This window comes from Barbatula barbatula (assembly GCF_947034865.1).
Source record: "Barbatula barbatula genome assembly, chromosome: 24".
Taxonomy (NCBI): domain Eukaryota; kingdom Metazoa; phylum Chordata; class Actinopteri; order Cypriniformes; family Nemacheilidae; genus Barbatula; species Barbatula barbatula.
In genome coordinates, this window is record NC_136787.1 from 2,384,713 (window position 1) to 2,399,994 (window position 15,282).

The window sequence follows — 15,282 nt, forward strand, 5'->3', positions numbered from 1 at the left end:
AAATTATTGGCACAGAAATATTATCTGCCAATATTGGTTTATAAATTAAATATCGGCCTGATATTGCTGATTTGGTGAAGACCATGTTGATTATGTTGAAGCCTTCTATAGAGATATGCAATAATTGTGATGATCTGAAACCACCACGTTGAGACGATTGTTTAATAATCGTGACAGCCCTATTTTCCAGGATATTATGGACTAGTTTTGATGCACATATGTATTTTGTGCCTATGTTGTTATAATTGCTTCCAATGTTTCCTCATCTGTAAGTTGCTTTGGATAAAAGCGTCTGCTTAATGACTAAATGTAAAATATAAGATATAGCTATATATTAGTATCAGTGGAAATGGCTCCAGCATTTACAGGTGTGTTTGCAAGGACATAAGATATAGCTATATATTAGTAACAGTGAAAATGGCTCCAGAATTTACTTTCCAGGCCTTCCCATGTGTACACTTGTATGTCAGAAGAACAGCTGCACACAATCAACACGTCTTCAGCATAATCAACACGGTCTTCACCAAATCAGCAATATCAGGTCGATATTTAATTTTAAGCCAATATTGGCAGATAATATTTGCGTGCTAATAATACTGTGCATCCCTTATACTATATGTTTGTTTGTGTGTGTGCATGCGTGCGTATAATTGGAATTTTAGTACGTAAAATGTATTTTAATTTTTGTAAACATCAATTCTAAATTAATTGATTTAGATTATATGACACAAGATGAAGACAGTGATGAAGAGGACAACCACAAACAAGATGAACCACCAGTTCCACCAGGTCACTGTTTAATTATTTTTAATTTCTTGGCTTGTTTGTGTGAAGCATTTTGCACACAGCATTTTTGCTTTTAGTAAATTTAGTCTAGTATTTATACTGACAGACAATATTTAACCTAGCAAATACCTACATTCTCAAAACGGATGTGTTGATAATATATTATAATAACTATGAAATTTTAATACATGATGTGTCATTTTAAGACAGTGTGTTATTTTGTGACATTTGATTGTGTGTTAAATAATTAAAAGGGACCAACACAAGGCTGATTAAAGTGACACCAAATGTGAGAAGACACAGAGATGTGTTTCAATACAGATTGTGTTGTTTTTAACACAACAGTTTTAGATTGAACACAGCGTAAAAATTATTGTTGTTTTTTACAGGTCGTCCTATGGTTCCACCCCCCCCTTACCCTCCACCCCCAGTTCCTCACCTGTCTAGAGAGAACCGCCAAATGAAAGGACAACCACCTCCACTTCCTCCGTCATTTAAAAAACCTCCTTCCTGCATACCTACAAACAAGGGTCCACCTCCACCTCTACCATACGCTCCACATTTAAAGAAACCAGTCATGCACACACCAAACAGAGGTCCTGGTGGTCCCATGGCCCTATTACTGCCCCCGCCAGGCTCGTTTGCCACAAAACCTATTTGTGAGAAAAAGTCATATAGGTCTCTCGTCGGAAATACTGCTTTACCTATTGTTGAGAACTTACAGAAAGTGATCCTAAACACTGGAAATAAACCACCCACTTCCAGCTCCAGCCACCACTTGGGGAGCAAGTCCACAGCAGAGAACAAGCCTCATCTGTCACCTCATCTATCTTCTCCTCTGGGTAACAAAACTCAGTTGGCCCGGATACCAAAGCCTCCATTACCAATCAAACCTAAACCCAGTAGACCTTTGCTCCAGTAAGTGTCTTCAGAACTTCTGTATTTGCTATAAGTTTGAATTGAATTTGAACAAACTGTTTACACAGCAAATTAATACTTTTATCGCATTTGAAATGTTAAATTCCAGTCTGGCTCAGTTCCTTTATAACCTAGAAACACCAGGCACATTCTATGATTGAAGTAAATTATTTTTGGTAGAACATACATTTGCTAATTTTTATGTCATCAGCATCTGAAAAAATATATTTGTACATTTTATTTCAGAAGAGCATCTCCAGATGGACAAAGTTTTCGTTCCTCTTTAGAAGAGAAAAAGTGTGTGCCCCAAAAAATCAGTGAGGATTCTGATGATGATGACTATGAAAATGTAAGCATACTTGCCATCTGCTGAACTCAGGACGCTTAGATGACATTTATTAAATAACCAGAAAAATCTCAGTTCAAATGTAAGAATACATTATGCACAAGAGAACAAAGTAGCACTTTAAAGATTCATAGCATTGACGTGTTGCAGACAAAACATTTCTCTAAAATAAATGTTTGTGTATTTAATATGTCATGAACGAGGTGGAGAAGAACCAAAGTGCAGGCAGCGATGGGGGAAAACATTAAACTAAACTAAACTAAAATACAAAACTGTAAACAAAAACACTTCCCACAAGGGGGACAGTAAGAAACTAACTAAGGACACAACGCAACATCAGACAAATAAGATCAGGTTGGCAAAGGGCAGGGCTAGGCAAGGAAACAAGGAAGGTACAAATGTTACATGGTATTCCAGGTATTACTAATTTAAGTCGCTTTGGATAAAAAAGCATCTGCTAAATGACTAAATGTAACTAAGAAATAGTCCTTGCTTATACCAAGCCTTGTCTGTGAAACGGGGCCTATAGTACTTAACACTAATTTACAAATTTGTTAAAAACGAAAATAAAATTTTTGCTATTTTGACATTTTCTATCTGTGAGACGTAGTGTATTATCCGTAGTAATTTTGTTAGGACACCTATGTATACATGAGGGAAACCAGCTTCCTTTACCAAAGAAAGAAATGGTTGATGCTTCCATCAATTCTGTGAGACCTTTTGAGCTCGCTAATACAGCATGGGTTGTGGTTTGAAGTGTGATGTTCATTCACAAAGGTTAGTGTCACGGTGAAAACTGTATTGGAGGCATGCGGATCCATTTGCAGGCTATATTTAACATAAGACATGGTCAAATCAGGCATGGGTCAATATAATGGCAAACGAGTAGGGATGCAGCGATTACCGAGTTTCACTATTAACTGTGAGGTTAATTAATCGTAAAAGCTTCGTTCCACCTCGTGTTTCTGTTGCACGGAACTGATACAATTGCACCTTGCACAAAATGAAACACTAGCTTAAAGAGTCGTGCTTATCAGAGACAAGGAGGCCACGACACACATATTGGCAGATTAACTATGGCAGAGAGACCAAACAGCCAATCTTACACGTACATTCACAATTAAGGCTGTAGAGGTGAAAGTTGGGGTTTCATAGCAACGTAAACAAACAGAGCGATTAACAGAGTCAAACACAGGACAAGAAGCGTTGCGTCGACAGCTCACAATCCATTCAGTACAAGCTCAAATTCAAAGTCTACTCCTGATGCAAGTTGAACCAATTTAACTTATTTTTATTTTATTATTTTGCGAATAGACTCTTTATTACATTGAGAAAACATGTGATCCATGCGCGCTAGCTCTTAAACAGTAGCATAATAAATAAAGTTTTTATGCTTATTAAACAACAAAAACAAGACTCACTCCTGATGGATCTTTAACTTCAATATGGTTTGATGTATATTTCATTAAACTATGAAGTATTTTACATTTGACTCCTTAATTCAGTTTCTGTACCTAATAACCACAGTTAAACCAACCTGAAAAACCTAAAAAGCACAGTTAATTTTATTTGTGCGTTTGCTTTATTACATTTATTCGGGCTATTGCTCATAATTTGATAATTTGTTCTAATTGTATTACTAATTTACTATTATGATTAGAGTTAAGAGAGAGCTAATAGTTTAAAAATAGCTTTTTTATTAAGATTGCATATAGGTAAAAAAACTAATAACTAGACAATATTATTTAGTTATTACATTTTGTTAAATTTTTGTCAAGGCCAGTTAAAATGTAGAAATGAACGTATGCATAATAATCGTCATAATCATGCAACCTTGATTATTCCTCAGACTATAATCTTACCAAAAATAATTTATAATTGTTCATCCCTATATATAATAAGCAAGACAAACAGCATTCCACAAACAGGCTGTAACAGTTCGTCTGAGAAGTATCCATGCCACACAGAGAATTGAAGTAAACAGGGTGCGTTTTAATGAGTCCAAGCAAATTGAGCAAACATCCACAGGAACGAAGTAAATAAATATGAATCCACAGGAATTACAGAAACCAGAAACCCACAAACAACATCCACAGAACAGGCTGGTGCAAAATAAGAGCGCCGTGCATAAACTAAGGCAGAACACAACTTTACTGGACAACTAACATGACAAAAGGCTGAGTATATATAGAGTCCTTGGGATGGGATTCGGGTGGATTATAATGGGTGTCAGGTGCAGGGTGATCAAGGATATCAGAGGAGTGCAGTGCATGATGGGAGGTGTAGTCCTGGAGTTAAAAGTCTGTTGATTGAGAACGGATGTATCGGTTGGATGGCTCTGGTGCGGGGGCGTGGTCAACAAAGACGGTACAGATGTTATACAGGCTAGGGTCTAACACCGGCAAACAAGAACAGAAAAGTATACAGTAGGGCAGTCAAGATTATGAAATTTGGCTAATAATTAATTGTCTCTTAAATCATTGCGATTATGGCAAAAATATTGTCTGGCTTTGACAATATAACTATTAATGACAATTAATTTATTCAATGAAGAAAATATATACTTTTAAAATGTGAAAAGTTTGTAAATAACTAGTATTTTTTACTGTAGAGCAGTGTTTCTCAAACTTTTTCTTCCATTCCCCACTTTGGAGGTAGGGAAGGGGTCCGAGCCCCACCTGTCCCCGATAGCCAAAAAAAAGGGTAATAAACTTGTCTTGGTTTTCTCTGCTGGTGCAGATAAATGTAAGGCTTACCTTTAAATATCATTGTTTTGTTTTGAGTGTATGGTCAATAATAAAGTAATTAATAGAGATTTGTCAAAAAATGACAAAATGTCCACCCATTTGTAGCGCCCCACTTGTCATCTCTCTATTCCCCACCAGTGGCCCCCCCCCACACTTTGAGAAACTAAAACTAGACATGAGGGCCTTGCTTTGTAGATTTAGCAAGTCTGGAAACAAAACAAATCAACAAAAAAATACAAAACTAATACAAATGAAATGATGGAGAAATGTCATTTGAATGTAACATTGAATCAAGATCAAGGATGGTGCACCCTTGTTTTCTGAGGATTCACAATAATTGTGGTTATCAGAAATAATTGCGATGAGACGATTTTTCAATAATTGTGACAGCCCTAGTATCCAGGTACACAAGCAAAAATCCAGGCGGGAGCAAACAGGGTCCGAAGACAAAGGGATGATCCAAAGTACTAAGGCTAGAATCTAGACACAGGAAACAAGACTAAACTATTATAATATGCACTGGCTCCGTAAAGCTGCTATCACTGGACAGAGCGATAAGTGTAAACAATACACCTTATTTTTGACGTAAATGTGGGCGCCGCTATCTTTGAGCTGTGTTTAGACCTTATGCTAGTGAGACGAGTGTGCTGTTTTGACTGGCTAGTAAATATTTATTTTGGAACCCAAAGGTACAAAGTTAATGTGTGCAATAAGAGGTCGCTATAATAGCAGCATTAAGTTAAACACACTAACTACTAGAGCATGGCTTTGAAGGGTCTTATGATATGTTACCTTGTTTTAATACCTCGTTTACTGATTTGTTCCACATCAGATTACATAGGTGATTGTGCAACACTGGTTTCTCCCCATCTAATCACGGTATCAAATAGATATTAAAGTGTATGTTTTAAAGAGATTGTTTAAAAATTAGCTTGGTCTCTTTAAAAATACTAAAAATATTTGTTTATTAATTTTAATAGTAAAAAATCTAAGTGCCATTTGTGTGACCCAGTCTGTGAAAAAGGCTTAGGTCTCAAAATACGCATCGCAGTTTTATTTCAATCATTAATTTGACTATGATGTCAATTTAAAAATGGCATTACCCGGTCAATAAGATATTAAGAATACATTTTCACAGAACTGGGTCACAGTTTTGACTGAAAATTTAAATGTGAAGGTTAGTTGTCCTGTATGGGAGTTGTATGTAACATTTGGAATTCAAGTTATCTATAGCCTACATAATAATCCTGAGGCAATGCAGCACAGAATAATCACAAAACGTTACAGTATATGTCAGTTGAAATCCTACATATTAGCCAGTATATCATGTTCTATTTCACATACATATTTGTGTATAAAACTTTAACACTAAAATGGTTGCTGTCTGTATTTCATTCATGGCTGCAAAATATGCAGCATAGTTCCTTTAATCTTTAACATGTATTGTGAATGTGCCAGTTATTATGTGGTGGATTATTTCAGCCATTTTAATTACAATATTAAATTGCCAACCAACACATCTGGATCTTTATTATGCAACTAAACATACATTTATACTAGCTATTAATAGCCTGTCAAAGTAAACAGCAATGCACAACAAACATACTTGCTGGCTCATTTAACTGAAACGTAATTCTGTCACCACATCTTTGGCAAAGCAATGACTTTAATCATTGACTTAATTGTGTTATGCCCAAACGTAAGCATAATTTAAAAATCAGTTTCTGTTCAATCTGAAAAGTGTACTCTAATATTTTCAGTGGCACTTCAACACGTAACAGGAAGCTCATGAATATTCATGCATGCCCCGCCTATGGTCAATGAAAACCTCAGACACTGAATATTTTAGAAAACAAAGTCTCAACACAAAAAGAATTAAGCATGAAGCATAAATGTGTGTGTAATTGGCTGTGGGTGTGTGCAAAGGGTTATGGGAAATGAAGTCCTGGTGACATATGTATGAGAGTCCTTATGGTGACTAGGCGACATCTGGTGGTGAATCCATGGAAGAGCAGATAACATATTGTGAAAGAGTTGGGGTTTAAAATGTCAGTTGCACAGCTGCCATGGTGGAAAAACATGACTCACTTCCCCAATGAATCGAAATAGATTGTGTGGGATTCATTTCTCAAATTAGCCATTTTGTTTTGCCATTGCTACATTTATGGAGATGTTATTTCTACTGCAGTTTGGTTAAAACATGACAACCCACACAAAATGTTGACGTTTAGTGAACATTACACATTTATAAAAAAAAATTTCTCTGCAGGTGCAACTACCGTCCTCTGTTTTTGTGGACACGACAGAAACGAATGATGTTGAGAGGTAAACACAAGATTTTTGCATAGATTTAGCTTAGGCTAAATAAATTTTTTTTAAATAATAAATGTTTTACCACAGGAAGATTCTTGAAGTGACTATGTAGCTTATGTTATACACTTTAATGTAATTTTAAATGGTATGTTGTTTTAAGGATTAGAAATACAATATATTTCATAACTGCTAAAAATGAGCTTTTACCTTTTAATTAGCTTTTAGTTTTATTTTAACTTTACTTAAAGTTAAAGTTTGCATAAAAATGTTTTATGTTGCTATATAAAATTGTTTAATTTTTATTTCAGTTTTATTTTAGTTTTTGTTTATTATTATAATTTTAGTGCTTTAAACTTATTAAGTGCTTTAAACTTATTCAGTAATTATTTAAATTTTTTCCTTTAAGTCTTTCCAATAATTTTTAGGTCAATATTTAAACTAAAATAACCTTGGTGTGTGGTGAGTGTTAAACTTTGAAAAATGTGTATATATATATATATATATATATATATATATATATATATATATATATATATATATTACTACCAGCAAAGAAAGAATATGGGGTTGAAGCTTTTGGTGCATTTTTGTAGGGCCTTAACCCTCAAAATTTGTGTCATGTTGTTTTGTTAGTATACATTTCTAGCATTGTTTTCACAACCATCACAGTAACATGCAATGTTTTTGTATGACTGCCCTCTACAGTAAAAAAGTTGTAAATGCACATCAGCAATATATACATTTTACATATTGTATAATTAATACAGAAAAATTTGTAATAATGTGTTGACTCTCTGACCACAGATTATTTAAAGAGACATACAGCTCTGTTCAGAACGGTCTTTACTGCATCCGAAAATCAGGAACAGGGAAGACATCACAGGTACAGAAATCCGTCTTGCCTTAATTAGGATGTGCAGTTGTGGTCAAAAGTTTTCATACACGTTGCATAATCTGGAAAATGCTGAACATATAAGAAAAATATAAGGAACTTTGAAAATTCTGATTTGTTTTTTAATTTATTGCTGACCTGAACACATTAAATCATAATAATTTGTCTTTCCATAATAATAATACATTTATTATTTACACGCAACCAAACTTCAAAGTGCTGAAAGTAAAGACATTGTTGAAATAATCCATGTCACTCCAGTGGTTCCGTTTTAATTATATTATACGACGAGTATAAATTGTGTGCGTAAATAAACAAAAATACAGACTATATTCAACAATTTCCTGATTTAGGGAAGTTAGTTTCCAGTGTTAAGTCACAGGGTCTGATCACATGGATGTGGGTATGGTATTGTGAGTCCAGTGCATAACGCTACCAACTGTCAACATTTACAGACATTAAAATAGTCAATCCCTGCCTACCAATTCACCTACTTATACCAGCCCTAATTGTAGGTACTATTTTTGTGTTGGAATAGTAGGTACTTTTGAGTGTATGGCAAAATAGATTGCACACACATACTAACAGGAAGTGGCCATTGTTGCCTAGACAACATTGTGACCAATAACTGTCACACACATCAAAATACAGCTCTTCTCTTCATTAAAGTATTTATTAATTTATTATTTAGTATGTAATGTTTACTGTATACTTACATTTGTTAATTTAGTGATGTATCAGTTATATGCAGTGTAGCGTCACAAAACTCTGTCTACTCTACGTATTGTCACGGTTTACGGACAGAACCCAAGCGCAGGCAGACGTGAGATAAAAAACAAAACTTTATTTAAACAACTTTATTTGGCCTAATGGTTAGTGTGTTGGGCTTGTGATCAGAAGGTTGCCGGTTCTAATCTCAGTGCCAGCAGGTCATGACTGAAGGGCCCTTGAGCAAGGCACCTTACCCCTGATTGCTCTGCAGTTATTTGCCACTGTATAAAAAATATACTTGTAAGTCGCTTAAAAGCGTCTGCCAAATGAATAAATGTAAATGTAAGTAGTACATATTACTGATCTTTAACTTCAACAACAGTCACTTCCTTTGTACACTCTTGCTACACACCCACAAAAAGTGTACAAAAAGTTCATACTTTTAGTACATAGGATAAGTAGGAGAATTTGGACAGAGCAAACGTCTTTGGGATTAGAACTAAACTGAGACCCTTCACAAGCAGGGCTGTACATTTAATTTAAAATGGGCCATATTTCAGGGTATTTCGAGATCTTTATTGTGTTTTTTGTGGAACACTTGTAAAAGTTGTTCACGCTTAGTTTTTGAAAAAACACAATATTTTTTAAATTTTGTTAAAGTTGTATAAAGTCTGTTATCATCTTTAAAAAAAACAGGTCATCACATAAATAGACAAGTTACTGAAAAAGGACATCATGTTATACAAATAGATAAATCAGGGCCATATAGTTTTTTGTTTTCCCCAAATAAATGTTTACTTTTTATTCCTTTTATAAATCCTTAAAGGTGAAAGTACAGTATAGTCCGTCCGTCCACAACATAATTTTCATCATCAGAAAGGTCTGAAGACGTCTGAACGCAAACAACAGTGCATGCGCGAGAAAATGTTGAGTCAGCCGAGTCCACTAGGTGATATGTGTTGGACATGTCCAGACCGCGCTTATATGCGGTGGAGTATGCTTTGGAAGCAATGCAGATGCGTTTGCCTGTCATGAAGACGGATGCGGAAAGTCAACTATACCCGGCCCTGAAGAAGGCAAAGACAATTATAAAATGTATGATAGGGTATTGTGCAATATGTTTACATGTTTAATCTTTGATACAGGTGCTGGTTGTATGGGACATGAGCTTAAACAAAGCCAGAAACTACAGGCTCTTTGAGGAGGTCAGTATAGCATCGACACACACTAAATCTTTACATTGTTTTTGTTTTCTATCATTTATCACACTTTTACATTTGTAGGGCCAGAAGGTGTACCTGGAAACAGATGTAACATTTTCAACCTTAGCTGCTCTGGTCGAGCACTACTACATTTATGCACTGCCCAGTAGCAACAACTCTTTGCCCAACAATTCTTTGTGCTTACAAATACCTTATGGATACAAACCACCGAGGTGACATCATCCTTTTACCTGAGCTGAAACAACAACAAGCATTGTGGACTTCATGCTTCAGGTTGTGGTTTGCTCTGTACTGTCTGTACTGCTCTCAGGAAAAAAGTTCCGGTACTCTCATGTGCACGTTGACATATGCAGAATGTCACTACAAGTAACAACTGTATTTGGAGATATTGCTGGTACAACATGTTTATTCACTAAAGGAACTATTTGCCAAACAACTTTTTATGTTTAATACAAATTTGACCTCAAAATAGTCATTTCATTACCTGTGAGTAGTAGTTCTGCAGTTTATTCAATAGTTCTGCAGTTTATTGAATTCTTCTGTTAATTTAATACAACATAAACACACAGTCATATCTGATGCCTTAGATGCTATGAACTTATCTGTTTACAGATAAGTTTATACAATATTATGTTTCTAGGCATGTTAAGTCAAACAGATGGTAAGTCATTTCAAACAGCAGAATTCCCAAAAATTATGTTTTTTTGCATCGTTGAAATCTTGCCATTTATCTTTTTTTATTGGAAAACCGTTAACTTTGTTATGTTTGCCTTCTCACATCTCACTACACAGTCATCATTAAAACTGAATCAGTTTCCTCCTGCCGACAGTAAAGTTCTGTCTTCTGAGGTCGGGGTTGATCGATCTGAGAGTTCAGAGGTCCCATGCCCGATTTCGATTGCCTTTCCAGATGTGAATGTACGTTAAAGATGAAAATATATAGAGAATCAATATAATCTGGCAGGGGTGCATTTCTCGGCACCAACCAGGGGTACTGGCCCACTTCAAGCACTGGTTATAAGTATTAATAACATACGAATGGGTATCTAATGAAAAAGCTGAATAAATAACAGTCACTGGTTATGTATTGATCGATTGAAAATATTAGTGAAACGAGATGTCCAGTATTATGAATGTGGTCTCAATATTATTACGTCATAAATATGGAGATCAGATTGAGGTCTTCATGCACTTTGTAAATCTTATAAATATTCAGGAAGCTTTATATTGTAATTTGAATTCTACTTATATGAAGTCTGTACACAAACTGTATGTGTACATGAGTGCATCTAATGAAACATATCAAGAGCATTGTGTAGTTAATAACAGATAGTAATAGATATTTAAATTTCATATTTCTTATGTTGGACAATGTTTTGAATCTGGCACCGTGATTGTTTGTGATGTTTTATATGTATATTGTATATATTTTTGTACTTTTCTGTTTTAGTTGTATTTATGTTATGATTTGTAAAGCGCTTTGAGCTCTGAAAAAGCACTATATAAATTTAACTCAGTTACAATGGCTAATTATTTTAGGAAACAAAAACGGGTCAGGGACAGGATAACTGCCAGGTTAACTGCATGACCTGAGCTCTGTTAACACTGATCTGCCGGTGATGAAATGGTATTACCACTGATTCTCTGTCATGTTGTCATATTATATCACTTTATTAATCACTATAAATGAAAAATCCTTGTTAAAATTGAACACAGATGTATGTCAAAGACAGTATTATCATTAACTATTTTGCCCTATAATTTATATGATGTTTGATGTCAAATGTATATAGACTAATGTCAATAAAGTTTTTATTTTGTACTTTTCCTCAAATTTCCTATAATTATTCACAGCACACAAGGGAGAGGAATCATACAATTAAATACTGTTGAAACAACATGTGTCACTGTCTTCAGTATGGCAGTTACTTGCATCTTCTTCCAGATGTTGGATTTTATATTGCATGTCTTTGTGTTAGGAGGTAGAACTTCTACACAGTCTTTGTCTTCTCTGCATTATGTATGAATATAAATAATTATTTGATGGGATGCTCTTGGAATTTTTTTGTAATAACCTAATACTCACTTTGTCACATGTAGTCCCAGTCTAAGATGGGCTAGTCCAATTCAATTTTATTTTATTTATGTAACGGTTTTCACAATTGTCATTGTTGCAAAGCAGCTTTACATACATCATAATAAAATGTTTAAGAAAAATAATACTAGGGGAATATATGGGGCAAAATTAAAGAGACTATATGGTAATATAATAATACTAGGGGAAAATCAGAGAAAATATATAGTATTAAGATACATGGTATTGTTGCAAGGTGTGACATAGTGAGTGTATGTATCATGTCAGCTAATGAATTACTCCACAATGCCTTGTACAAGATAACTTTATTTATTGTTTCTTTTCATTTTTTCAGTCACATGGAGGGTGCACATTCCAGTTTGACTGAAGGTTTTGGATCTTTGTAAAAGGAAAAGAAAATAGTAATGAGACAAATTATGTTGTTTGCTAATGATTCTTTTTGTCTTAGCTTTTCTTTGGAGCTTTCTAGTGAAAGGGGCTGGCCGCAAACAGGAAGCCATATTTTTCCCAAACATAGGAGGTGAGGAGCTTACTTGATGACAGTGTGGTGAATGTTCTTAGATTAGATTAGATTCAACTTTATTGTCATTACACATTTACAAGTACAGTGTAACAAAATGTAGTTTAGGTCTAACCAGAAGTGCAATTAGCAAGTGCAGGATATACAGATAGAATAAATACAGAATACAATATTGAGAAAATATTATACAGTTATGAAAATATTTTACAGTAGGTATGTTCTATGAAAATATGACAGTAGGTATGTACTATGAACAATATATACAGATGACTATATACTATGAGCATTAACACTATGAACATTAATGTAGAGGTGGATATGAGCAGATAATAATTTAGACTAAACAATAGTGCAAGTGATTTAAGTGTGCATAGATTATTGACATTAGCTGTTAAAGGTGCAATGCAATAGGTGAGTTAATGCAGTTGTTGAAGTAACAGTGCAGTGGATGAGATCATGCAGTTATTAAAGTTACGGTGCAGTAAAAGAGTTAATAATAGGTTGCAGTCCAGAAAATGAGTTAATGCAGTTATTGAGGTTACAGTGCAATAGATGAGTAGATGCAGTTAATAGAGTTACAGTGCAGTAGATAAGTAAGTGCAGTTATGAAAGTGGTCCATTAGTGCAAATGAGCATATTTCAGATGTGCAAGTGAGCAGTATAGAGTGCAAATGATGCTGTGCGTGTGTAAACAGTCCAGTAGAGCAGATAACATGAAGTACTGGTGTGTATAGTTCAGTCATGCATGCAGCCCTGTAGTGCAATCTAAACAATGTTATAGCAGCTTGGAGTTCAAGGTAAGAGAGGTAGAGGAATCAGTAGGGGCCAGAGTTCAATAATGAAACAGCTCTGGGAAAAAAGCTGTTTCTTAGTCTGCTGGTTCTTGTCTGGAGGAACCGGAAGCGCAGGAGAGGCAGGAGAGTCTATGAGCAGGGTGAGAGGAGTCCTTGAGAATGCTGCGAGCTCGACGCAGACAGCGTTTCTTCTGGATGTCCTCAATGTGAGAAAGTGTAGTCCCTGTGATGCGCTGGGCTGTTTTCACCACCCGCTGCAGTGCCTTGCGCTCAGCAACAGAACAGATCCCGTACCAGACTGTGACACAGTTGGTCAGGATGCTCTTTATCGTGCAGCGATAGAAGTTCACCAGGATAGTTGAAGACAGTTGGTTCTTCTTCAGTGTCCTCAGAAAGAAGAGACGCTGTTGAGCCTTCTTGACCAGGCATGAGGTGTTGGTGGTCCAGGTTAGGTCCTCCGAGATATGAGTCCCCAGGAACTTAAAACTGGAAACACGTTCAACAGCAATCCCATTAATGTGGATGGGGTTGTGTGTGCCTCTTTTCGCCTTCCTGAAGTCCACGATGATCTCCTTTGTCTTGGAGGTGTTAAGGAGCAGGTTGTTGTCTGAGCACCATGTGGCCAGGTGCCGGACCTCCTCCCTGTATGCAGTCTCATCGTTGTTGCTGATGAGACCAATCACTGTTGTATCGTCTGCAAACTTGATGAAGGAGTTAGATCCGTTCACAGGCCTGCAGTCGAGTGTGAAAAGGGAGTAGAGAAAGGGGCTCAGTACGCAGCCCTGTGGTACACCAGTGTTGAGGGTGGCGGTGGTGGAGCAGATGTGGCCTATCCTAACAAGCTGAGGCCTGTTCGTCAGGAAGTCCATAATCCAATTGCAGGTAGAGTTGTTAATGCCTAGGTTTCCAAGTTTGACGATTAGCTTGGGAGGGATGACGGTATTGAAAGCAGAGCTTAAGTCTACAAACAACATGCGTGCGTAAGTGTCCTTATTGTCCAGATGTGTGAGCACGGAGTGCAGCGCCATGGACACTGCATCATCTGTGCTCCTATTGTTGCGATAGGCAAATTGGTATGGGTCCAGTGTGGGTGGTAGGGAGACCTTTAGGTGTGCCAGGACCAGCCGCTCAAAGCACTTCATAACAATGGGTGTGAGTGCTACAGGGTGGTAGTCGTTAAGGCACGTCGGGTTCGAATGTTTTGGAATGGGCACAATGGAGGTGGATTTAAGACATGCTGGAAGCACTGCTTGGGCGAGGGACAGGTTGAAGATGTCCGTGAAGACCCCAGCGAGCTGCTCCGCACATGCTTTGAGTACACGACCAGGGATGCCGTCTGGGCCAGCAGCCTTGCGCGCGTTGATCCGGCTTAGTGCAGTGTGAACATCAGTGGAGTTCAGTGTGATGATTGGGTGGTCAGCAGAGGGTGTGAGCTTGGTAGCTGTTTCCTTATTGTCTCTCTCAAAGTGAGCATAAAAGTCATTAAGCTCGTTCAGGAAGACGGCATCTGTGGCAATGGGGGTGGAGTGTTTGGGTTTGTAGTCACTGATGAGTACATGGTGTTGACTTATCATGGTGTTATTGGGGATGTCTTTTAAATGTTCATTGGTTTTCCTAATAAAAGTCAGAGATTGTTGAGAAGATGCATATGCCAATGCATACATGTTTAATGATGTTGAAGATCATGTTAATCAGTGGTCACCAACTCTGCTTCTGGAGACTGTTTGTCAGACACCTGTGAGTTATTTATACAACAGTTTTAGAGCAGGGGGAATAAAGGAGAGTTCATGTAATTTAGTCTTACTCGTGGATACAGCAAATGTCTTGTCCTGCCGTAGAGAATAGGTAGGTGTTGGGACCCGAGGGAAAAAACAATGCAGCGGTGATGAAGTATTTTAGTAAGAGTACACATGGTGGCTTCATCACGCCTATTACTC

At 36.6% G+C, this 15,282-nt stretch overlaps 1 protein-coding gene across 2 annotated transcripts in view; it reads left to right on the forward strand.

Moving 5' to 3' along the window:
- Positions 1–11,763, forward strand: part of sh3bp2 (SH3-domain binding protein 2) — a 28,309-nt gene extending 16,546 nt beyond the window's left edge. For both annotated transcript variants that reach the window (XM_079449153.1, XM_079449152.1), the window contains exons 7-13: positions 718–789; positions 1,176–1,704; positions 1,951–2,053; positions 7,067–7,122; positions 7,915–7,993; positions 9,859–9,918; positions 9,997–11,763. In XM_079449153.1, the coding sequence (XP_079305279.1) occupies positions 718–789; positions 1,176–1,704; positions 1,951–2,053; positions 7,067–7,122; positions 7,915–7,993; positions 9,859–9,918; positions 9,997–10,152 (1,055 nt within the window). In that variant the 3' untranslated portion in view covers positions 10,153–11,763. The remainder of the gene's footprint in view (positions 1–717; positions 790–1,175; positions 1,705–1,950; positions 2,054–7,066; positions 7,123–7,914; positions 7,994–9,858; positions 9,919–9,996) is intronic.
- Positions 11,764–15,282: the final 3,519 nt, after the last annotated feature.